General features: G+C 42.0%; 1 protein-coding gene across 1 annotated transcript in view; it reads left to right on the forward strand.

The window, feature by feature from the left end:
* Nucleotides 1–24,566, forward strand: part of LOC309978845 (protein WWC3-like) — a gene marked incomplete at both ends in the record, with an annotated part of 165,365 nt that extends 140,799 nt beyond the window's left edge. Inside the window, 6 exon segments of the mRNA XM_082865490.1 lie at nt 16,600–16,768; nt 18,502–18,806; nt 18,953–18,979; nt 18,981–19,085; nt 23,993–24,080; nt 24,508–24,566. Coding sequence (XP_082721616.1) covers nt 16,600–16,768; nt 18,502–18,806; nt 18,953–18,979; nt 18,981–19,085; nt 23,993–24,080; nt 24,508–24,566 — 753 coding nt within the window.
* Nucleotides 24,567–25,319: the final 753 nt, after the last annotated feature.

The following is a 25,319-nucleotide window of genomic DNA, read 5'->3' on the forward strand; positions in this document are numbered from 1 at the left end:
TTCTTTGTATTTCTTTTTTGATAGTTTGATTAATATGTGTCATGGCATGTTTCTCCTTGGATTTATCCTGTATGGGACTCTCTGCGCTTCCTGGACTTGGTTGACTATTTCCTTTCCCATGTTAAGGAAGTTTTCAGCTATAATCTCTTCAAATAGTTTCTCAGACCTTTTTTTTTTCCTTCTTTTTCTGAGACCCCTATAATTCGAATGTTAGTGCGTTTAATTTTTGCCCAGAGGTCTCTAAGACTGTCCTCAATTCTTTTCATTCTTTTTTCTTTATTCTGCTCTGTGGTAGGTAGTTCCACTATTTTATCATCCAGGTCACTAATCTGTTCTTCTGCCTCAGTTATTGTGCTATTGATTCCTTCTAGAGAATTGTTTTTTCTTTCTAGAGAATTTTAAATTTCATTTATTGTGTTGTTCATCATTGTTTGTTTGCTCTTTAGTTCTTCTAGGTCCTTGTTAAATGTTTCTTGTATTTTCTCCATTCTGTTTCCAAGAATTTGGATCATGTTTACTATCATTACTGTGAATTCTTATTCAGGTAGACTGCCTATTTCCTCTTAATTTGTTTGGTCTGCTGGGTTTTTATCTTGCTCCTTCATCTGCTGTGTGTTTCTCTGTCTTCTCATTTTGCTTAACTCACTCTGTTTGGGGTCTCCTTTTCTCAGGCTGCAGGTTCATAGTTCCTGTTGTTTTTCGTGTCTGCCCGCACTGGGTAAGGTTGGTTCAGTGGGCTGTGTAGGTTTCCTGGTGCAGGGGACTGGTGCCTGTGTTCTGGCGGATAAGGCTGGATCTTATTTTTCTGGTGGGCAGGTCCACGTCTGGTGGTGTGTTTTGGGTTGTGTATGAACTTAGTATGATTTTAGGCAGCCTTTCTGCTAATGGGTGTGGTTGTGTTCCTGTCTTGCTAGTTGGTTGATATGGGATGTCCAGCACTGAAGCTTGCTGGTCACTGAGTGGAGCTGGGTCTTAGCGTTGAGATGGAGATCTCTGGGTGAGCTTTCGCCGTTTGATATTGCATGGAGCCGGGAGGTCTCTGGTGGACCAGTGTACTGATCTTGGCTCTCTCACCTCAGAGGCACAGGCCTGACACGTGACCAGAGCACCAAGGCCCTGTCAGCCACACAGATCAGGAGAAAAAAAAAGAAAGAAAGAGAGAGAGAGGGAGGGAGGGAAGGAGGGAAGAAGAAAGTTATTAAAATAAAAAAAATTATTAAAAATTGAAAAAATTAAAAAGTAATTAAGAAGAGAAAAATAAAAAAGAAAGAAAGAAAGAAAAGCATAACCAAACCAAAAAACACATCCACCAATGATAGTAAGTGCTAAAACCTATACTAAATAATGGACAGACAGAACCCTAGGACAAATGGTAAAAGCAAAGCTGTACAGAGAAAATCGCACCAAGAAGCATACACGTACGCACTCACAAAAAGAGAAAAAGGAAAAATATATATATATTAAAAAAAAAGGAAGAGAGCAACCAAATAAATAAATCTACCAATGATAATCAACTCTAAGTACTAAACTAAGATAAAAATAAAACCAAAAAGAAATTAAGTGCAGAAAGCAAACCTCAAGTCTACAGTTCCTCCCAAAGTCCACCTGCTCAATTTGGGATGATTCGTTGTCTATTCATGTATTCCACTGATGCAGGTACATCAAGTTGATAGTGGAAATTTAATCCTCTGCTCCTGAGGCTGCTGGGAGAGGCTTCCCTTTCTCTTCTTTGTTCTCACAGCTCTGGGGGCTCAGCTTTGGATTTGTCCCCGCCTCTGCGTGTAGGTCGCCAGAGGGCGTGTGTTCTTCGCTCAGACAGGACGGGTTAAAGGAGCCGCTGATTCGGGGGCTCTGGCTCACTTAGGCCGGGGGTGGGAGGGGCACGGAGTGCGGGGCGAGCCTGCGGCGGCAGAGGCCGGCGTGACGTTGCACCAGCCTGAGGCGCGCCGTGCGTTCTCCCGGGGAAGTTGTCCCTGGATCCCGGCACCCTGGCAGTGGTGGGCTGCACAGGCTCCTGGGAGGGGTGGTGCGGATAGTGACCTGTGCTTGCACACAGGCTTCTTGGTGGCGGCAGCAGCAGCCTTAGCGTCTCACGCCCGTCTCTGTCCTCACCGACAGCTGCGTCTCGCGCCCGTCTCTGAAGCTCGTTTCGGCGGTGCTCTGAATCCCCTCTCCTCGCGCACCCCGAAACAATGGTCTCTTGCCTCTTCGGCAGCTCCAGACTTTTCCCTGGACTCCCTCCCGGCTAGCTGTGGCGCACTAGCCCCCTTCAGGCTGTGTTCACGCAGCCAACCCTAGTCCTCTCCCTGGGACCTGCCCTCCGAAGCCCAAGCCTCAGTTCGCAGCCCCTGCCCGCCCCGGTGGCTGAGCAGGCAAGCGTCTCCGGCTGGTGAGTGCTGGTCTGCACCGAGCCTCTGTGCGGGAATCTCTCCGCTTTGCCCTCTGCACCCCTATTACTGCCCTCTCCTTCATGGCTCCGAAGCTTCACCCCACTGCCCACCCCATCTCCGCCAGTGAAGAGGCTTCCTAGTGTGTGGAATCTTTTCCTCCTTCACAGCTACCTCCCAAGGTTCAGGTCCCATCCCTATTCTTTTGTCTCTGTTTTTTCTTTTTTCTTTTGCCCTACCCAGGTATGTGGGGTGTTTCTTGCTGTTTGGGAAGTCTGAGGTCTTCTGCCAGCGTTCAGTAGGTGTTCTGTAGGAGTTGTTCCACGGGTACATGTATTTCTGATGTATTTGTGGAGAGGAAGATGACCTCCATGTCTTACTCCTCTGCCATCTTGAAGGTCTCCCCTGTAAGTACACTTTTAATATCTGGGAAAAGTAAGTGGGGCTTTCAGTGTAGCCCTGTGGCATCATGGTCCATGTATATTATAGTTCATTCCAAGCAAAGACAAAAAGATATTGGGCATCAGGATGTACAGGGATACTAAAGAATGAACTGCAGAAATCTTTCACAGTAAAGAAGTCACTATTTTAGGGATATAGGACAGTAAGGTATGGATATTTGGCACTGCACAATAGCAAGGAATATAGTAGCACTGATAGATCTCAAACCTTGTACAAATCTCCAATTCTTGCCATTAGATATTTTTGTTTACATCTTTATTGGAGTATAATTGCTTTACAATGTTGTGTTAGTTTCTGCTCTATAACAAAGTGAATCAGTTATACATATACATATGTCCCCATATCTCTTCCCTCGCGCGTCTCCCTCCCTCCCACCCTCCCTATCCCACCCCTCCAGGCGGTCACAAAGCACCGAGCTGATCTCCCTGTGCTGTGCGGCTGCTTCCCACTAGCTATCTACCTTACATTTGGTAGTGTATATATGTCCATGCCACTCTCTCGCTTTGTCACAGTTTACACTTCCCCCTCTCCATATCTTCAAGTCCATTCTCTAGTAGGTCTGTGTCTTTATTCCTGTCTTACCCCTAGGTTCTTCATGACGTTTTTTTTTCTTAAATTCCATATATATATGTGTGTTAGCATATGGTATTTGTCTTTCCCTTCCTGACTTACTTCACTCTCTGTGACAGACTCTAGGTCCATCCACCTCATTACAAATAGCTCAATTTTGTTTCTTTTTATGGCTGAGTAATATTCCATTGTATATATGTGCCACATCTTCTTTATCCATTCATCTGATGATGGACACTTAGGTTGTTTCCATCTCCAGGCTATTGTAAATAGTGCTGCAATGAACATTATGGTACATGACTCTTTTTGAATTTTGGTTTTCTCAGGGTATATGCCCAGTAGTGGGATTGCTGGGTCATATGGTCGTTCTATTTGTACTTTTTAAGGAACCTCCATACTGTTCTCCATAGTGGCTGTACCAATTCACATTCCCACCAGCAGTGCAAGAGTGTTCCTTTTCTCTGCACCCTCTCCAGCGTTTATTGTTTCTAGATTTTTTGATGATGGCCATTCTGACTGGTGTGAGATGATATCTCATCGTAGCTTTGATTTGCATTTCTCTAATGATTAATGATGTTGAGCATTCTTTCATGTGTTTGTTGGCAGTCTGTATATCTTCTTTGGAGAAATGTCTATTTAGGTGTTCTGCCCATTTTTGGACTGGGTTGTTTGTTTTTTTGTTGTTGAGCAGCATGAGCTGCTTATAAATTTTGGAGATTAATCCTTTGGCAGTTGCTTCATTTGCAAATATTTTCTCCCATTCTGAGGGTTGTCTTTTGGTCTTGTGTATAGTTTCCTTTGCTGTGTAAAACCTTTGAAGTTTCATTAGGTCCCATTTGTTTATTTTTGTTTTTATTTCCATTTCTCTAGGAGGTGGGTCAAAAAGGATCTTGCTGTGATTTATGTCATAGAGTGTTCTGCCTATGTTTTCCTCTAAGATGTTGATAGTTTCTGGCCTTACATTTACGTCTTTAATCCATTTTGAGCTTATTTTTGTGTATGGTGTTAGGGAGTGATCTAATATCATACATTTACATGTACCTGTGCAGTTTTCCCAGCACCACTTATTGAAGAGGCTGTCCTTTCTCCACTGAACATTCCTGCCTCCTTTATCAAAGATAAGGTGACCATATGTGCATGGGTTTATATCTGGGCTTTCTATCGTGTTCCATTGATCTATCTTTCTGTTTTTCTTTTTTGCCAGTACCATACTGTCTTGATTACTGTAGCTTTGTAGTATAGTCTGAAGTCAGGGAGCCTGATTCCTCCAGCTCCGTTTTTTGTTCTCAAGATTGCTTTGGCTATTCGCGGTCTCTTGTCTTTCCATACAAATTGTGAAATGTTCTGTTCTAGTTCTGTAAAAAATGCCAGTGGTAGTTTGATAAGGATTGCATTCAATCTGTAGATTGTTTTGGATAATAGAGTCATTTTCACAATATTGATTCTTCCAATCCAAGAACATGGTATATCTCTCCATTTATTTGTATCATCTTTAATTTCTTTCATCAGTGTCTTATAATTTTCTGCATACAGGTCTTCTTTCTCCTTAGGTAGGTTTATTCCTAGATATTTTATTCTTTTTGTTGCAATGGGATATGGGAGTGTTTTCTTGATTTCACCTTCAGATTTTTCATCACTAGTGTATAGGAATGTCAGATATTTCTATGCATTAAATTTTGTATCCTGCTACTTTACCAAATTCATTGATTAACTCTAGTAGTTTTCTGGTAGCATTTTTAGGATTCTCTAAGTATAGTATCATGGCATCTGAAAACAGTGACAACTTTACTTCTTATTTTCTGATTTGGATTCCTTTTATTTCCTTTTCTTCTCTGATTGCTGTGGCTAAAACTTCCAAAACTATGTTAAATAAGAGTGGTGAGATTGGGCAACCTTGTCTTGTTCCTGATCTTAGTGGAAATTCTTTGAGTTTTTTGCCATTGAGGATGATGTTGGCTGTGGGTTTGTCATATATGGCCTTTATTATGTTGAGGAAAGTTCTCTCTTTGCCTACTTTCTTGTGGGTTTTTATCATAAATGGGTGTTGAATTTTGTTGAAAGTTTTCTCTGCATCTATTGAGATGACCATATGGTTTTTCTCCTTCAGTTTGTTAATATGGTGTATCACGTTGATTGATTTGCATATATTTAAGAATCCTTGCATTCCTGGAATAAACCCCACTTGATCATGGTCTATGATCCTTTTAATGTGCTGTTCCATTCTGTTTGCTATTATTTTGTTGAGGATTTTTGCATCTATTTTCATCAGTGATATTGGCCTGTAGTTTTCTTTCTTTGTGCCATCTTTGTCTGCTTTTGGTATCAGGGTGATGGTGACCTCGTAGAATGAGATTGGGAGTGTTCCTCCCTCTGCTATATTTTGGAAGAACTTGAGAAGGATAGGTGTTAGCTCTTTTCTAAATGTTTGAAAGAATTCGCCTGTGTAGCCATGTGATCCTGGGCTTTTGTTTGTTGGGAGATTTTTAATCACAGTTTCAATTTCAGTGCTTGTGATTGGCCTCTTCATATTTTCTGTTTCTTCCTGATTCAGTCTTGGCAGGTTGTGCATTTCTAAGAATTTGTCCATTTCTTCCAGGATGTCCATTTTATTGGCATAGAGTTTCTTGTAGTAATCTCTCATGATCTTTTCTATTTCTGCAGTGTCAGTTGTTACTTCCCCTTTTTCATTTCTAATTCTATTGATTGGAGTCTTCTCCCTTTTTTTCTTGATGAGTCTGGCTAATGGCTTATCAATTTTGTTTATCTTATCAAAGAACCAGCTTTTAGTTTTATTGATCTTTGCTATCGTTTCCTTCATTTCTTTTTCATTTATTTCTGATCTGATCTTTATTATTTCTTTCCTTCTGCTAACTTTGGGGTTTTTTTTGTTCTTCTTTCTCTAATTGCTTTAGGTGCATGGTTAGGTTGTTATTCGAGATGTTTCCTGTTTCTTAAGGTAGGATTGTATTGCTGCAAACTTCCCTCTTAGAACTGCCCATGCTGCATCCCATAGATTTTGGGTCATCGTGTCTCCATTGTCATTTATTTCTAGGTATTTTTTATTTCCTCTTCGATTTCTTCAGTGGTGACTTCGTTATTAAGTACTGTATTGTTTAGCCTCCATGTGTTTGTATTTTTTACAGTTCTTTTCCTGTAATTGATATCTAGTCTTATAGCGTTGTGGTTGGAAAAGATAGTTGATACAATTTCAATTTTCTTGCCATTAGATTTTTAAATGGCAGAATGGCAGTGTCACAAGGGCTAGTGTAAGGCACAGTAAGCCCTTTCTTAATGTAAGCTGATATCAAAAGTTCTGTTTCTTCTGTGGCTTCCCGCCTCGATAGGTATTGACTGATATTGGACAGGGGTTTATTTTGGTCTGTGGTAATTTTAATGGCTGCAGCAGAATGTATTTTCCCTATGTCAGTAGGATCAAGTGACCCCAATTCTTCAGGTACTAAGCCTGGCAGTTTCTTGTTCAACATCACTCTCAGTCACAAACATTATATGATGAAGAACTCTGAGTAATCTTTTAGGGCTAAAACCATTTCTCCCTTAACAGTAAAAGAAATATGAGCATCATAAGTTCCTAATAAATCTATACCTTTCAGGTTCATAGGGGTATATTCTACTAGGAAAAAGGAGTTCCTTTGTTTAAGTTCTCCTAGTTATAATTCTAAAGGTAATGATCTGAGCGTCTTAATATTTCCATTAGAAACCCTACCATCTGTACTGAGGTGTTAGAGAGAGAGAGCCTTTAATTTTGATAGGGTTCAAAATGTAAAAGGTAGCTTCTGTATCTATTACTGCTTTAATTGTTTTCTCCTCATATAATCATTTGGATTTCTGCCAGGGTGTTAGAGAGGAGAAGGTTCCCTCAGATCAGCCTTAGTCTTGTTTAACTTGAAATTACAGTCTGTATCTGGTTTCCCTTCTAGGTCTCTCTTTTCTTGTCTTGCAGTTTCCCCAGTAATGACCCAGTGTTTTTCAGTAAAAGCAAATTTCAGAATTTACCAGTCATGGATTGAATAGGGTTGGGTTAACTTTAGACTGACATTGATTATTTAATTGTTGCAACTGAATGTTCATAATTTTTATAGAGGCATCTTTTTCTTTTTAGTACTTTTGAAAAGTTGGTCAGCCAGCATGACAAGGGCATTTGTATGTGATACAGACAAATCATGTCTAAATGATTAACATGCCTAAATCGTGTCGTTTAGAGCAGCCGATTCCTCATACAGACCTTCTAAAAAGATGGAGTTAAGCAAAGAATCATCTTGGTGGTTAAAGAATGATTCGGGTGTCATGCCGTAATATTGTTTAAAAGTTTCCTTGAACCTCTCATAGTGATCCAGGATTGATTCATCTCGTGTTTGTTTACGTTGCTGAATCTTTGACCAGTCGGCAGTTTTTGGAAAAAGCTCTGTGATAATTCTGAGTAATTAGTGAGCTAACTCCTTACATTCACCTTGAGCCTGTGGGCTGTATAAATCAAAATTTGTTAAGGGGTCTCTCCATCCTGCTTTCTCTACTTATTCCTTTGTTTGACTTTTAGAAACTAATAGCTGTATTACTTTATATAAATCGGAAAACCTGAGCTCATAGGTTTGGACGATTAGCTCAAATTCCTTAGCAAATCCCAATGGATCTTGACTACATTCGAGAAAGTCCTTAGCTAAAACTAAGTTCTGCTTGGGTCCAGGATGTGTATGTAAGTGCAGAGTACAGTTCATCTCTTCCTGTAACAGGTTTCTCCTTCAAGGGAGCTATGAGTACTTCTGATCTTATGTCTTCCTTTCCCGGGGAAGGGGAATCAGCAGGAGAATGGTGGAAGAGAGAGAGAGCGCGTCTGGGTTAGGCAGTTCGGATAAAGGAGGACATAAAGAAGGAACGGAGTGAGAGACAAGGTTAACGCTAGTGGCTTTTAAAAATTCTAGTATCATTTTGAGCAACCTTTTGTTGATTTTTTGCGAAGAAGTTACTTTATCATTTCCCCTTTTAGAAGCTTCTAAATACCAATTGAAATAAGCATTCCATTTCTGTTTGATCTTTTTCTACCTGCATATGCAAAAAAAAATCCCCCGGTTTTCAAATGTCAAAACAGACCCAATTGGGCCATTTAAGGTTGAGATCTCTTAGTGTAATTGCCCTAATTCGGTTGGTCCTTGCAAGCGTGAGCTCCATACGTATTGCACGTGAATCTGGCTAGAGTGTTAGCGTGGAGGCTGGCTTTCTGACACTCCATGTTTCTCTGTTTGAGAGTATCTGTTTCCCATTTTAAAGTTGAATTTGTTGGGGATAAAATTTTCTAGTGAAATTGTAGGGTGGGCCAGTGTGCTGCTTGTGAGTCTAACTCCTCCGGGATTTTGCCCTAAAGTCGTTTTAGCTCCTTTTACGTGTCTTGGGTTTTCCCTCTGGTAGTGTAAAACCACCACAATGCTCAGAACTTATCCGTGCTCCCAGCAGAGCAAGCTTTCGTTAAAATGAGTGGGTTTCCGCATAGGGATGGTTGCACAGTACAAGCACTTGCCTCCACCACTGCTGCAAGTTAATTATAGAAAACCGGACATCTCAAGTGAGTGAATGCAGCACTTTTCTACATAGGGGAACATACAAGAGTCTGGGCTCACTGAAATCATTCCTTTGATATGCACCTTAGCTATCTAGGGTCAGAATCATGTTCTTTCCCATCCTGAGTCCCCTCTGGGTGCACCATCGGGGGCAGCTGTAGTGGCTGAGGGCTTGATGGTGGGCTTCCTGTTTTTATCTTGAGTTCCCTCAGGGCTCAGCACTGGGGGCAGCTGTAGTGGCTGATGGCTGTTGTTCACTGATATGGCAGGTGGCATCCTTAGTCCACAGCTTCATAAGTATTTTTAAAAAGTTAGGTATTTCCTTTGAAGTCCTATTTGTTTACTATTTAGTTGCATTTTGGTTTGTTTCTTTTGTTGTTTATTTGGGATCCAGTTAACAATCAAGTGTTCCATTTACTTAACATGATATAATTTCTTTTCTGATTTGTTTGAGAATACCTTATAGATATCATACCCTTTTCCAGTCAAATTCTTCAGTGTATTTTCCTAAAAACAATGATTCTGCCTCATTACCAGTACCAGTACCTACTCTCCATATCTATTCTTTCCTCAAGTATTTATTGAACACCTGTTATGTACCACCGATTGCACATGCAACAGCACAGAAAAGAAACAGCCCTGCTTTCAAGAGCATGCATGCAAGAGACCAAATAAATCAGTAAAGTATAATACTGATTTTTTTGAGCTTTTAAAGCTTTATTAAGTTTTTTATTGTGGCAAATATATAACATAAAATTTACCTATTTAACCCTTTCAGGTGTATAATTTAGTGGCATTAAGTACGTTCATAATGTTGTACAGTCATTGCCATTACATTTCCAGAACTTTTCCGTCATCTCAAACTGAAACTCTGTACCCATTGAATAGTAACTCCCAGTTCTTCCCAAACCAGGTCTTAGTAAACACTGTTCCACTTTCTGTTTCTATGAGATTGCCTAGTTTGGCTACCTGCTATAAATGCGGTCATACAATATTTATCATTTTGTGTCTGAATTATTTCACTTAGCATATGTCTTCAGCGTTCATCCATGTTGGTTGCATCAGAATTTCCTTTCTTTTTAAGGCTGAACAATATTCCTCTGTACATATGTAACACATTTTGTTTATACATTCATCTGTCGATGTACACTTGAGTTGCATCCATCTTTTGGCTATGATGAATAATGTTGCTAGAAAATTGTTATACAAATATCTGTTTCAGTCCCTGCTTTCATTTCTTTTGGGTATATACCTAGAGATAAAAATGGGTCATCATATGGTAATTCAACAGTAAATTTTTTAAGAATCCATCATATTTTCTTCTACAGTGGCTGCACAATTTTGCATTCCTGTGAGCAGTGCACTTGAAGTTCCATTTTCTCCCAGTCTTTGCCAAAACTTGTTGTTTTCTGCTTCTTTCACAATAATTATCCTAATGGATGTAAAGTAGTATTCGTTGTGGATTTGCTTTTTATTTCCCTAGGGATTCATAGTGTGATCATATTTTCATGTAGCTTAATGGCTATTTGTATATCTTCTTTAAGTTCTTTGCCAGTTTTAAAATCAGATTTGTTTGTTTTTGACTTGTAGGAGTTCTTCAGGTACTTTGGATATTAATTCTTTACTGGATACCTGATTTGGGTATATTTTCTCCCATTCAGTGGGTTGTCTTTGAGGTCTGTTGATTGTGCCCTTTTTACTTTTGTGGCCTGTGCTTTTGGTGTCATATCTAGAACATCATTGCCACGTTGTGGCAAGTTTTCCTCCTCTCTACTAAGACGGAAATTAATGGCTATAAACTCTTACCTTACAAAGGAAGAAATATCTCAAATCAACAAACCAAAATGTTACAACTTAAAGAACTAGAAAAGAGGAGCAAATAAATGACAACTAACACAAAGAAGGAAGTAATGATTAAACCAGACATAAACAAAATAGAAATCAACCCTGCTGACAGCCCTCCTGACCTAGGACTTGAGTTCCATAATTGTGAAAAAATACTTTTCTGTTGTTTAATCTCCCTAGTCTGTGGTATTTTTTTTAATAGATCTTTATTGGAGTATAATTGCTTTACATTGTTGTGTTAGCTTCTGCTGTATAACAAAGTGAATCAGCTATATGTGTGCATACATCCGCATATCCCCTCCCTCTTGCGTCTCCCTCCCACCCTTTCTACTCCACCCTTCTAGGTGGTCACAAAGCAGGGAGCTGATCTCCCTGTGCTATGCGACTGCTTCCCACTAGCTATCTGTTTTGCATTTGGTAGTGTATATATAAGTCCATGCCTCTCTCTCACTTTGTCCCAGCTCACCCTTCCCCCTCCTCATGTCCTCAAGTCCATCCTCTGCGTCTGTGTCTTTATTCCTGTCCTGCCCCTAGGTTCTTCAGAGCCTTTTTTTTTAGATTCCATATATATGTGTTAGCATACGGGTATTTGTTTCTCTCTTTCTGACTTACTTTACTTTGTATGACAGACTCTAGGTCCATCCACCTCACTACAAGTAACTCAATTTCATTTCTTTTTATGGCTGAGGAATATTCCACTCTATATATGTGCCACACCTGCTTTATCCCTTCGTCTGTCAGTGGACACTTCGGTTGTTTCCGTGTCCTGGCTATTGTAAACAGAGCTGCAGTGAACACTGTGGTACATGCCTCTTTTTGAATTAAGGTTTTCTCACGGTATATGCCCAGTGGTGGGATTATTGGGTCGTATGGTGGTTCTATTTTTAGTTTTCTAAGGAACCTGTGTATTGTTCTCCATAGTGGTTGTATCAATTTACATTCCCGCCAACAGAGAACCTCAGATCCCAGGGAATATTCATCAGAGTGAGGTCTCATGGAGTTCCTCATCTCAGCACCAAGACAGCTTTACCCGATAGCCTACAAACTCCAGTGTTGGAAGCCTCAGGCCAAACAACCAGTAAGACAGGAACACAATCCCACTCATTAAATTAAAAAAAAAAGAGAGACGGCAAAAAATTATGTCACAGATGAAGGAGCAGGGTAAAAACCTACAAGACCAAATAAATGAAGAGGAAAGAGGCAACCTACCCCAAAATGTAAGAGCAGACACTGTGGTGCTTTTTAAGAGCAGCTGTGGCAAACTAACACCTGAAGAAAAAATGATTTGACCACCGTCATTGTCAAAACACTCAAGGACTTAAGTAGAAATAAAATCCCTCAACATATTAAAGTCCATGTATTGAAAATCCATAGCAAACCTCATATTAATGTTTGCTTCACATATTATAGAGCTCTTACGTTTGGTTCAAATGTATTTATAATTGTTAAATTTTTCTGAGGAATTGACATTTTTATCAATAGACTTTTCATCAATATGTCAATATTAAATTGACATATATATCAATCTTTGCATTCTGTAATGGTTTTTGGCTTGTATAGTCTCCCTTCTCTCTTCTTCTGGTTACTATTTCCACAGAATATTTTTTCTTTTACTTTCAAGCTATCTGTGTCTTTAGATCAAAAATGGGTCTCCTGAACAATATGTTGTTGGTTTCTGTGTTATCTGTTCTGTCAGTGCCTGTCTTTGGGGAGTTTAGTCTCTTTACATTTAAAGTAATTTCTTACAAGGACGCTTTCTGTTGCTGTGTTGTTACTTGTTTTCCCTGTATCTTACAGGTTGTTTTGCCCATCGTTTCCTCCATTTCCTCTTTCTTTTACATTTAGTTGATTTTTTGGTTGTTTGACATGTTTCGTATCCCTTCTCATTTCCCTGTATGTATATGTGATAGGTTTTTTTGTGTGTGTGGTTATCATGGGGATTACATGTAGGATCCTAAAGTTACAACAACCTAATTTGAATTGACACCAACTTCACTTCAGTCGTGTACCAGAGCCACTGATAATAATCCTCAGAGTGAGAAATCAACAAGATGGCAGACGAGGAAACTCTAGGCTCTCTTCCCCCATGGAAACATCAAATATATAATATACAGGTCAAAATAGTTTATAAGAACTTTAGAAATGAGTTAAGAACCAAGTACATGTCTAATCAAGAAAGGCTGCATTCAAAACAGAAGGAAATTTCATGCCATTTCACTCACCTTTACCCCAGACCCTTTCCAATGTAGCACAGCGTGTTTGGGAAGAAAATGCCAATTCTCATTTCTTCTCTCAGGCAAAGGTAATGAGTGGAACCTGCTTACAGTGTTCTGCCTTACCTGGGGACTACCGTAAGGGCTGGTTCTTGTCTTGCCAGACTCACACCACTAATGGTATAGTTTGGATATCAGCTTTGAGGCCACATATATCAGGGCTGCTGCCACAGTATGTTAGAGCCGCAGGGGGTCTGCAGTCCTGCTGTCAGCCAGGAATAAGAGGTTATAGGCAGATGAATATAACAGAAAATACGGTCCAGAAAAGAACCAGGGTGAGAATTTAGTTATATTAAGACGTTTAAAGGCAGCTGTATATACTGGTAACAGGAATCAAAGCAAGCCCAGTCCTAGGAAAGAAACGTCCTCAGACAACTTTTCTAATTGCCTGTGTCCTCCACGCTTCTCCTTATCATCTTACTGTGGTTTCCTTAAATGTGTCCAGGAATTTCTCTCTTGCTGCTTTCAGTGTTACATCATTATCTTTGTTCAGTTTGATACTAATGTGTCTTGTTGTGGGTCACCCTGAGTTTATCCTACTTGTAGTTGTGAAGCTGCTTGTATTTATATGTCTATTTTGTCAAATGTGGAAAGTCTTCCTATATCTTCAAAAAAATCTTTCTACTACTTTCTCTTTTCTCCTTATAAGGATCCCATAATGGTCCACTGACACAGTGTCCTATAGATCCTATGGGCCGTGTTCACTTTCCTTCAGTCCTTTTTCTTTGTTTGCTGGATTCCTTCTTTTCAGTTGTCCTGTCTTCCAGTTTGCCTCTTGTTTTTATATCTAGTTAAATATGTCATTTTACCTCTTTAGTGAATTTCTTCATTCACTTGTTTTATTTTTTTCACCTCCAGCTTTGCTTTTTTAAAAAGTAATTTATATCTTTTACTCATTATCATCATTATTATTTTATTCATATATTGTTTCCTGATTTCCTTATTTTTTGTCCATGTTTTTTTCCTTTTGCTCTTTGGACATACCTAATACAATTATTTGAAATCGTAGGTTTGTTGTCTGTGCTTGCTTTGAGATGATTTCTGTTGCTTTATTTGCTTCCTTTGAATGGGCCATCTTTCCATGTTTCTTTCTATGCCTTGTGATTTTTTTTGGTTGTTGTTGAAAATTGCACATTTGAAAAAACAGGCACTTTTCCCAGATTTTGCAGACTGTGAGCCTTGACATCACCTTGAAGTGAAAGCTTATGACCTCCCCAGTTTTTTCCGTCAGTGTGTGTTGAGTCTTTCCTTCAGCGTGTGTTGCCTGACCCTGCTTTCTGCTTTCTCAATTCCCCTATATAAATAGCTCAATTTTTGAAGGCTCAATTTTCCAGATTGTGTGTACCCAGCTTATTGTAGGGCTTTTTGTGGTCTATTGTATGTTTATACCAGTAGGTCAGTCCAGCAGCAGCTTTCAGGAGTCCCGCCTGCTGCTTCTGATCCTTTTCTATGACTAAGATGGGCCATGCTGCTTCTCCTGCACCTGAGATTCAAGTGAGGCAAAACTAGTCCAAACCTTTAGCTCCCTAACATGTAAAAATGTTACAAGTAGGGTCTACCCTACTTTTTCTAGTTTAAGGGAGGGAATTGGGAACTAGGCTGCTGTCTCCTCTAAGTTAAAAGACCATGGTCAAGGGTTAGTAAAAAATGAAATGCTGTAAACTTTCCTACCACTTGAATATTTTTTCACTTTGAATATTTTATCATTTTTCTTCATTCATTTGCTTGCTAAAGACTGCGATTCTTTGCAGAGGGTCTATTCAGCAGTGTATGGTTTTGTTTTGTTTTGAGGTATAGTTGAGTGTTTTTTGATGTTTCCATGAAGAAACCAGGACTTAGAGCTTCCTAGTTCAGCATTTTCGCAAAATCACCCTGTTTTAAGAAAGCATTTTAACAGAGAGGCTAACGAACAAATAATATCATGAGGGTTTAGATTTTTAGGAATGGTGGTCATTTTGAGGCATCTCTGAGGTGAATTTTGAGTAGAGACCTTAAGGAAGGAAGTGCAGGATCTGGGGAAGAGCATGAGGCACTGAGGCACTGAGGTGGAAGGCCTAATATGGTCAGAGAATAGCAAGGAGCATGGGCTGGGGCGATGAGCAGAAGCAGTTGTCACAGCTGAGAGCAGAGTTAGTGAAGGGGCCAAATTATGTAGGGTCCACTCAGGACTCTTGTTTTTTTTCTGAAAGGGGTAGGAAATTGAGGAGTAGTTTTGAGCCCAGGGGCGACGTGATTGTACTTCAGTTTTACTGGGATCTCCATAATTGCACTAAGAATTGACTCAAGGGGAGGGTAGGCATGGAATCAGGCAGGGCAATGAGAAGTGTGTAGCACTAATGTGCTGAGTAGGAGATGATGGTGACTTGGATGAAGGGTTGGTGACAAGGGGTCAAAAAATGCCTAATTTTTTCTCTCGTCACTTTATTGAGATATAATTGACATAAACACTGTGTAGGTTTAAAGTATACATCATAATAGTTGGACTTACATATATGTTAGAATGATACCAGAGTAAGTTTAGTGACCATCCATCATCTCACATAGATACAAAATTACAGAAATAGAAAAAAATATTTTTTCCTGTAATGAAAACTCTTAGAATTTACGCTCTTGACCACTTTCATATATAACATACAGCAGTGTTCATTCTATTTATCATGCTGTACATACATGCTTAGTAGTTGTTTATCTTGTAACTGGAAGTTTGTACCTTTTGACTGCCTTCATTGAATTCCCCCTCCCCCAATCCCCACCTCTGGTAACCACAGATCTTGTCTGTTTTCAGTGAGCTTGTTGGTTTTTGAAATATAACTGACCTACAACACTTTGTTAGTCCCTGTTATACAACATACTTCTGTACATGTCAGAGTGATCTCCACAGTAAGTCGAGTTAACATCTGTCACGACACAAAGATAGTGTGCAGGTATTGGCTCCGTTCCCCACCCTGTATATTCATACCTGTGATTCATTTGTTTTGTGATTGTAAGTTTGTACCTCTTAATCTCCCTCACCTATTTCTTTCCTCCCATCACCTGTCTCCCGTCTGACAATCCCCTGTTTGTTCTCTGGATTTATGACTCTGCTGCTGTTTTGTTAGGTTTGTTCAGTTATGTTGTGTTTTTAGATTCCACATATAGGTGAATCCGTACAGCATTTGTCTTCCTCTGTGTGACTTATTTCACTAAGCCTAATAAGCTCTAGGTTCATGCATGTGCAAAATACTTGTAATTCTGAAAATTGTGCCAACGCAGTTTCTTTTAGTCTAGATAATGGAGTGTGAGAGAAAGACAGGAGTCCAGGATGACACTAAGATTTTTTTTGTGTGAACAAATGAAAAACTTTTGGTAGAGTACAGAAATTCACGTTTAGACTCATTAAATGTGAAATGCCAGTTCGAGCTCCAGTGGAAATGGCAAGGTTGTTTGGTGACTCCACTAATTTAATGCTTGTGTTCTAGAAAGAGTCGTGGTAAACAATAAATTACTATCTAGGTTGATAAGGAAACCAACACAGAAGATCTCTTCCCGGAAGAGGTGGCGAGTCTGCCGAAGGGGAGGCCCGGCCGCAGGGCCCGCGGCTCGCCCTTCACGCGGAGCAGCCCCGTTGTCCGTTCCCAGACTTTTTCGCCCGGAGCGCGAAGCCAGTACGTTTGCAGAGTAAGTCGGGAGTCCTTTGCCACCTGCCTGGAAGGATTCTTCATCGGTCGCGGGTGGGGCTGGGCAGCAGAGGGTTGGAGCTCCCGGCAGATCCTCACCTGCACGCAGGGTTGAGAACTCTGAGACAGGTGGAGGGGGAGACCCCACCTGCTGTGGTCCGTGGAGACAGGACAGCAGGTTGGAGGTTGGCCGGCCGTGGCCGTGTGACAGTGACGGCACGGACTAGCAGAGACGAGGCGCTGTTGAGGATAAGTGCTCACGACGCAGCAGACTGGGGCGCCGTTTGGCTCGAGGAGAGCTTTGACCCTCCCGCTCCTCTGACGGGGCTCGTTGGAGAAAGCATCTTCCCTTGAAAGGGCTACCAAGGGGCCGCTGCATTAGGGCAAAGCCAGAGTTTGATCATATGAGAGAGGCAGACCTTCAGGCCTCCGTGGGAGACACTGAGGGGTCTCCAGGCCCACCCTCAGGCTCAGAAATTGGCTAGGACTCACGGAACTCAGAAAAGCTGTCGTATCCACGATGATGGTGCGCCGCACGGAAGGGAAGAGGCGTCGGGCAGCGCTCCGGAGAGACGTGGCGGAGCTTCCAACCCTTCTCCCGCAGCGGAGTTGTGCGGCAGCTCTCACCTCCCGGAGCAGTGGCAGCGTGCCCGGAGCACAGCCGACCAGGGACGCTCACCCGAGGCTTGGTGCCCAGGCGTTTTGTAGGGGTGGTCACGGGGCACAGCTGGTGGCCGGCGTGGCTGACCTTCGTCTGCAGCCCCTCCAGGGTCAAGCTGGTGGCCCAGGGCCCCCTTCACATTGTCAGCAGAGACTGTGTGGCCGGGCCAGGGTCCCCAGGTAAACAGAGACACTTAGAACGTTCTAGGGACTTACAGGTCACTGCCCAGGAGCTGAGCAGGGAGCCCACCTTTCTTGGGCAGGGAATCCTTTACTCACAGGAGGGAGCAACAGGGGCTGGGGCCCGGGTGGCCACGTTTGCGAGGCCTGCAGCTCCTCTCCCCACGCAGTGAGGTGTCCCGGTCGCGCTGCCCCGGGCAGCCCAGGGTCAGGCGGGGCACTCCCGCCCCATCAGGCTGCGGCCCTGTGGGGCCTGATGCTTCATCACGCGGCTGGAGGTGCCTGATCGAAGGCCATCCTTCCTTATCCTAGACTCCTGCCGAACCCCTGTGGAGCAGCCTCCCGCCTGCTTGCTGAGGAGGACGGGGTGGTGAAGGAGGAAGCCCTTCACCTCCCCAGAGACAGGCCTTGTGTGTGTTTAGCCAGAAAGCCCTCAACGTGGTTTATAACGTGCTTTTTTCCCGTTATACAGTAGGCCATTAAGATTTTGCCATGTCGGTCTATTTTTCATCTTTTTACAGTAGCTGCGTTTTCTGCGGGCCTTATAATGTAATTGATCACTTTTCTCTTGTCAGGTATTTAGGAATTTTTCTGTCATAAAGCTTTTGCACATCATCAGCTGTGCCTTTCAGGTGCAAGTCAAATGAAATTTCAGAACCAAAGAAAACACAACATTTTGTGGCTCTTGCTTATATTGTCAAGTAGCACTTGAGAAAGATGACGCCCTCCTGCCCCGTGTGACAGGGTCTGTTTCTCTGCGCTTTAGCCAAAGCCTAGGTCGTCATTACAGCGGACAGCTAGCTGTCACTGGCTCGTTACCGGAGTGGAGGTTTGAACCCGTGTGGCCCACATCCGTGTTGTGTTGGCGTCGGGCCACGCTGCGGCTGTCTCTCTCCAGTGGGGTCGGTCACTCGGGGAAGAAGCTGCGGGAAGGGCGCGGGCGGGGTGGGCGCGCTCACGGCCGCGGTCTCGCAGCCCTGCAGGTCCTCCGTGGCGGCGCTGGCGGCGCGCACGTCCCTGGACCTGGAGCTGGACCTCCAGGCGTCGCGGACGCGGCAGCGGCAGCTGACCGAGGAGCTGTGCGACCTGCGCGAGCTGCGCCAGCGCCTGGAGGACGCCCAGCTCCGCGGCCACGCCGAGCCCCCGGCCTGGCTGCTGCGCGACGAGCGCTTCCGGAGCCTGCTGCGGGAGGCCGAGAGGCAGGTGAGGCCCCGGCCCGCCAACGCGGGGAGGGGGCAGGCGGCCGGGCCTTTCTCGCCTCCCGGTGCCCGGAGCTGGCAGGGGCTTCCATCGCTCTTCCTTAAAACTGGAAGCAAACCCGTCTGGTTCACCCCGCGTTGCTGTTCCAGACGAGACAGACCAAACTTGACTTCCATTCAAGAACAGGCAGCTGGGAAGACGCTGAAGAAGGCCTCCAAAGGGGTGTGCCAGCTGCGCGGGCGGAACCTCAAAGAGCCCATCCAGCTGGGTGCAGGCGTTCAGGTGGGGAGAAGCCCAGGCCTCACTCTCGCGCTTGATTTTTACTGTCATACCTTTGTCATTATGAAGAGTAAAGTAAGTATTGAGAGAGACCCACAAGGAAGTCGAGAACAAAGCTGGAATCCCCACTGCTGTTAGCATTGTGCGATTTTTCTCCTGATTTATTTTCTGTGGAGCTTTAATTAAGGCCAGGTCTGATCATTTTTGTTTAATTTTTCATTCAGCTTATTAAGAATTAACATACCACATGTTACTACCTAACCTGTTATTTTTTTCATGACTGATTTCATCTAATAAACATAATTCACTTACCGGCTCTTGTAACATCTTTTTATGTTTATGATCATAAATAACAGCAATTTACATATGTACAGTATGTGTTATCTTTGCTTTTTAAAATTTAGAGTGAAGCATACTCTATATTCAGGAAAATGTTCTTTTCTTACGAAGATAGTTTAGTGAGTTCTCATAAACTGAACATGACAGAAATCAAAACATTATCAGCATTTCCAGATTACTCTGCAAATTTCCTTAAACACTGTGTTGAATTCTAATGACATAAATTAGTTTTGCATGGTTTTGTTCTTTTATACAGCCGCAGTTAACACAGTTCTATCCATACTACTTTGTGCCTGACTTTTAGCTTTGTTTTTTTCTATACCTGTAATTTTTATGTCCTTATCATAAAATAACACAAGATATTATAACCACTTCCTTCAGTTTTGATTTAGAATTCATATATTGATATATTTTTAAAATGTATTCATTTGTTGATAGAACAAGAATGAACACTTACTATGTAGCAGGCACTCTTCCAGCCACTGGAGATAAATCCCTGCCCTCCTAGGAGTATCATAAATTCTATTAAAATTTTGAAAATTTGTGTACAAACATATATTATGGGAATTCAAATTCTGATTGTTCTTTGAACAAGGAAAACCATCATTGATATGAGAGCTTCCTGCCAGCTTTCAGTGTCTGCATATCACCTTCTAACATAATTTTTTCCATGCCCTCCCAGGGAGAAGATAACATTTTTCACGAGACCACGGGCTAACATATCTCCGCTGCCAGTTGATGATGTTTGATGAAGTATTTATCTGCCTATTTTATTTCTGCGAAGTTCTAAAATTGTCTAGCTAAAATTGTCTTTCAAATATTTGTGCAAAGTTATTAATATACAATTTTTTTTCGAAAGTCTATAAATACGTATTTTTTGATAGTGACAGGAGCAGGGCTTGGCTTTTCCTTGTTGTTAAATTAACATCTCAAACAGGTTATTTTATAAAAGAGTAGCTGTTGTGTGAAGATTCGACAGTTTCCATGCTGTTTTCTTTGACTTGAAGGGTGGAAGACAGAAACTCAGGCAAATTCACTCTATTGTCATTTATTCATGGTTCTTTTCTTCCTCCTTGAAGGAGAATACTGACTTTAAGATGTATTTTAAGACTGAAACTTGGTTCTTCAGTATTTGCCATGTGGTAGAATGGATCTTTGGGGCCGGTTTTGTGTTCTGACATCGGAAATTCAAACACTATGTGCTGAACTCGTCACTCGTCCCGTTTCTCCTGTGTGCATTTATCATGTATAGTGTACACTTTCGCACCCTTTATGTTCTGTTAAGATGCCACCTTAGGGGCTCAGTCCTAAGTCAGTGCGGGGTGCGCTTTGCGGAGCTTGGTCTCCCGCGCGGGCTGGGCACCCATAGCCCCTAGTTTCCGTGCACCTTTCCGTGCCCACCCCGGGTCTGAGGCTGGTCACGGAGCCCCCGGCAGGCACACAGCCCACCCTCACCCGGCCTCGGCAGCCCCGCCTGCCTTTCCAGTCCGCCCCATCTGATCCTGACCCACAAGGAGGGCAGTGGTGGAGCTACTGCTCTGCTGCTCTGCCCTGCAGGAAAGTGAAAATAGAAGAAGGAAGGTGTGTTTTCACTGAGTCACTGGATCCGCTGATGGATAGAGCAGTCACGACATGGACACGATAACCTTTGAAGGCGCTTTCTTGAGGAAGCCAGCTTCCGTGGGAACTACAGCTACCAGGCGAGTCACTCACAGGAGAGCATGTGCTTTCGCTCAGAAGGCCCCCGCCCCATGCTGGAATCTTGCCAACATTTCTTAAGAAATCTTAGAACTAGCTCATGTGGAAAAATATTTTTATTCAATAAAAGGGTACAACTATTCTTTGAATTGCCAAGTGATATAAATATTTTGCCTAATATATACTTATTATATTTAAAAGGCACTCTTCTTCATGAAGCTTTGGATGAGTAAACAAGATCAGTCACAAAATGTGAAAGAAAGAAAGACAAAGAAAATACAACTCTTCCTGTAGCTTTCTTCTCCCTCTTTTCCGTTGAAAATATGGACAATAGAGTTTGTAAGTAGTACTAAGACTGAAAACTTTATGCTATTCACAGTTGTCATCTGCTGCTATGTGTTTCTAATCTTTGTTTTGATTTTTTTCCCCTCGTCAATTTCTTAGTGTATATACTGGCAGTGGAAGTAGAGACTCACAAAACATTCCTTAGTAGAATTAGCAGCCAAGCAGACAGCATGGGTAAGCAAGTGAGGACAGTTAGGCCCTCTCTAACTTCCCTGAGCTATTTGAAACTTTAAAATCAAACAAAGAACTGTCTACCACGGGACTCTAGAGGATGCAAATGGCAAGTTATTTATATCTGAGGTACAGTCTCCATTCATGTGGGGAGGCTTGCAGAATGCATTTTCTCTGTGCTTCTTCTTAGCAGCTGTGCCAGCATAGAAATGCCCCAGACAGGTGCTTTTGAATAACACTGAATAACATACCCCTCTCCACCCTCTATCCCCAGCTCAAACAGATTTCCATTTGGAAGTGTTTCCCTGATAGAGAGCTGGGGGATTTTTGTTGTTTTAAATCCCATCTTAGCCAAATGCAGCTTCTATGGCCGTGCCGTGGCCTCTTACATTTGCCACTTCTCTGTTTTACTTCTCCATGCCCTGCCTTGCATGTGATTGCTTTTATAAGATCATAGTAAGGAAGTAAAATCGAGACCAATGAAGAAAAGTTCTGTGCTGCCTGTGGAGGACCCCTTTTTGAGTGTTCATTGTTCATGCTGGAAAAGACAAATGGTCTGTGTTAGAGGCTGTGGTGGAGCAGATGGTGGGCTTGATTTTGCAACTTCTGATCAATTAAGACTGTCAAGAGCATATCCCACATGAACGAAAAGTTAAGTCCTGTTGCCTTATGTTTATCTTTGTATATCCTTAAGTTTTGTGTCCCCATGATGAAGTGATATAAAATACTATATCTTCCTCAATTAAAATTTAGAACTCAGTCATTCGTATGTTTTTTCATGTATTCATTCCTTTATTAATAAAACATATTTACTGAACACCTGCTACTTACCTGGCACTATTGTAGGCCCTAGAATAAATTCCTGACGTCGTGGGAGCATCATAAACTGTATGACATAATATGGTTGTATGTTTCCTTTGTCATTAAGAAAACTGCCCTATTTTATTGGCAGTCTTACTCAGGGTAGTCAGAGGTAGGTTGCAAATGTTGATATCCCTTTTCAAGAAACTGTCAAAATGCTGCCACCAGCTTCTTTTAAAACAGAGCTACAAGTAAACTAATTTTTTCTTCCTATGATCACTGAGTTGTCAAACTTTGGTTGAAAACTCCTTAAATAAATATTCTTCTGTTGTGGGAATAAGTAATAATCAATATTCCTCTCTTTGCTTATGTCACCATTTCCTCCGATTTGTATTGTTTGAAAGTATTTCTTAAAATTAGAGTTCTTAAAACAGAGTGGAAATATATTTTAAAATTCCTTTTAAGTTTTGGAGAACTATAAATGTATAAAAATAGTAAAATAAATCCCTGTGGTCCTCTGACCAAATTTCAACATGGATCAGTCATGGCCAAATTTGTTTCTCTTACACTTCCATTCACTTCTCCTCATATTTCGAAACAAATCCCACACACAATATCATTTTGTCTGTAAATATTTCAGCTGCCATCCTATAGTAATCCAGGGTTTTCCAAAAGTCTCCTCATTAAAATAAACTCATGGTTGAAAAGCTTGTTAGGAATAAAAAAAGACATTGATTTCACCTTTTCACTGATTTCTGTGTTAGGAAGAACCTTGGATGAAGACCAAAGTAACATATTTCTTATTTTAAATCAAACTATCATAGCGTTCTATTGACCTTACTTTATTTTATCTTACTTTATTATTTTTTAAATTTTATATATCCTGAATCTTTCATCCCTGTGAGATTTCCTTTGTCTCACTCTTAGGCTGCAGGCCAGAGGCCTGCAAGCCCTAGGCCTGCAAACCCTGCACTTGCCCAGCTTTAAGACCAAAGAAAGAGCCTGGGGTCAGCAAGGTAGACATCAGTGGTTTAATGGCTGGGGGCGGGGCTTACACATCTAAGCAAGGTCCTGGAGCAACACCCCATTATGTGCAGCTCACAGCAGGCAGGACTCCTGGGGTAGGGGGGAAGGTTACCAGTTATAGGTGGAATTGACACCAGGATGGCTCATTAGTTACCAGGGAAACTAGTAGAGGGGCACACCCCTCACTGCCCCTTTGTTAAGCTATCCTGGTAAAGGTGTTCTGATCTAAAGCTACAGCAATCACTAGCTGGGGCAGGGGCAGGTATGTAGGACAAAGTCAATCATGTGAGTAGGGTGTAGGCGAAGCAGGCACTGGTCCAGCAGGGGATGTACAGAGAGCAAGAGGACAGCCAACTGGGGGATCTGATCATGCAGATGGGATAATAATTAGGTGGTTGTTTCAGTTGGCTTTGCTTTTACACTTTATATTGGTTTTCTTTGCTGTGTGAGATAGTACGCGAAGTGAGGAAGTTAACTGTGGGTACAAAGGGAATCCTGCACTTGGTAACTCATATGCTTGTACCGTTCAGTACCCAGGTTGTCTCATCAAGGTGGACGACACAGTACTGATTGATTTAGGGACTGGCAAGATACCCAACTTCATCAAATTGGACACAGGTAAGTATTTGTTTCCTTTCTTCCCTCCCAACCTTCTCTCTCTTTCTTCCTTTTTCCTGTTGCTCCTTCTATTTTGCTTGTACCCTACCTTGATTAGATAGAACTGCAATGTGGAAGTCAGAGAGATAAGTGACGGTTGCTTCTGGCAGAGATGTTCTCCTTGAGTCCCATTCTCATCCCAGTCCACACATTTAGGACGAGAAGTTGCCAGACGGTCTCTTGAACTTGACGCTAAACAGTTGTGTGACTTCCCTTTGGGCTGCATCCATCAGCCCAGTCTCTGCAGGTTAGCTATATAAACTACAGTTGGCCACGAGAGGGAAACTTTGTGTTTCGAGTGTGATGACTTTAGGTGAGTTCCTTGAGGTAAAGGGCTAAAGGTGTCCGAATAACCTTAACCTAGTGTTGATGAAATGTTTCTCTGCAGAGTCGTTTCCCCTCTCCACTCCTCAGATTCCTCTGACAGAGGTTCACATCCAGTGTTAGCTGGTATCTGATGTGCTAATGAAGTACAATATTTTCCCCAACTGGTTTTAACAAAAATACTACAAAATATAGAAAGACTGAAAAAATAGGACAAGGACAAATAACCGATGGCAGCTTATTTTCTGCCTACCTGCAAATGGTTGTTCACATCTTGTTCTATTGCTTTTACATTCTTTCTTTCTTTTCCTGTGCCTGTGTTCCCTTCCCCACGTGGATCCAAGGACCAGCCAATGTTCTCACACACACTTTTCTGTAGTGTCTCTTTGGGACTCTTTTAACCTGAGTTTTCCTCCCTGTTTTGAATTTTAAAGAGTGCAGGCTTCCTGTCTAATTCAGTACTCCACACTCTGGGATTGTTCAAGTATTATTTCACCACAAGGACTTTGCACCTGTGCTACCTGCACTCCTGATTATTTACTACTCACCTGGAAATTGTAGACCAGAATACTTCATTGGTGTCAAAGTTCTTTTCCTTAAGTGAAAACATTGCGAGTGGATATTAGTTTTGGGGGTCACGCTTATGACACCTAAACCTGTTGCTTGATTTCAACATGACAACAAAAGAGATAACCAGACATGATGTGCCTCCCAGTGGCAGTGCACGATACCTCTCGTGAGGAATTCTTGTCAAAAAGGAGAACAGACTCAAACGTGGATGAAAAGAGAGAGGAGAGCATAAATTGGAAGAGACTAAGAAACCTAGCAGTCCGATGCAGTTGCTTGCCTTTTAGAGAGGAGTACCAGAATATTTCA

The sequence above is a fragment of the Leucopleurus acutus genome (genome assembly GCF_964270905.1).
Source record: "Leucopleurus acutus genome assembly, chromosome: Y".
NCBI classification, from domain to species: Eukaryota; Metazoa; Chordata; class Mammalia; order Artiodactyla; family Delphinidae; genus Leucopleurus; species Leucopleurus acutus.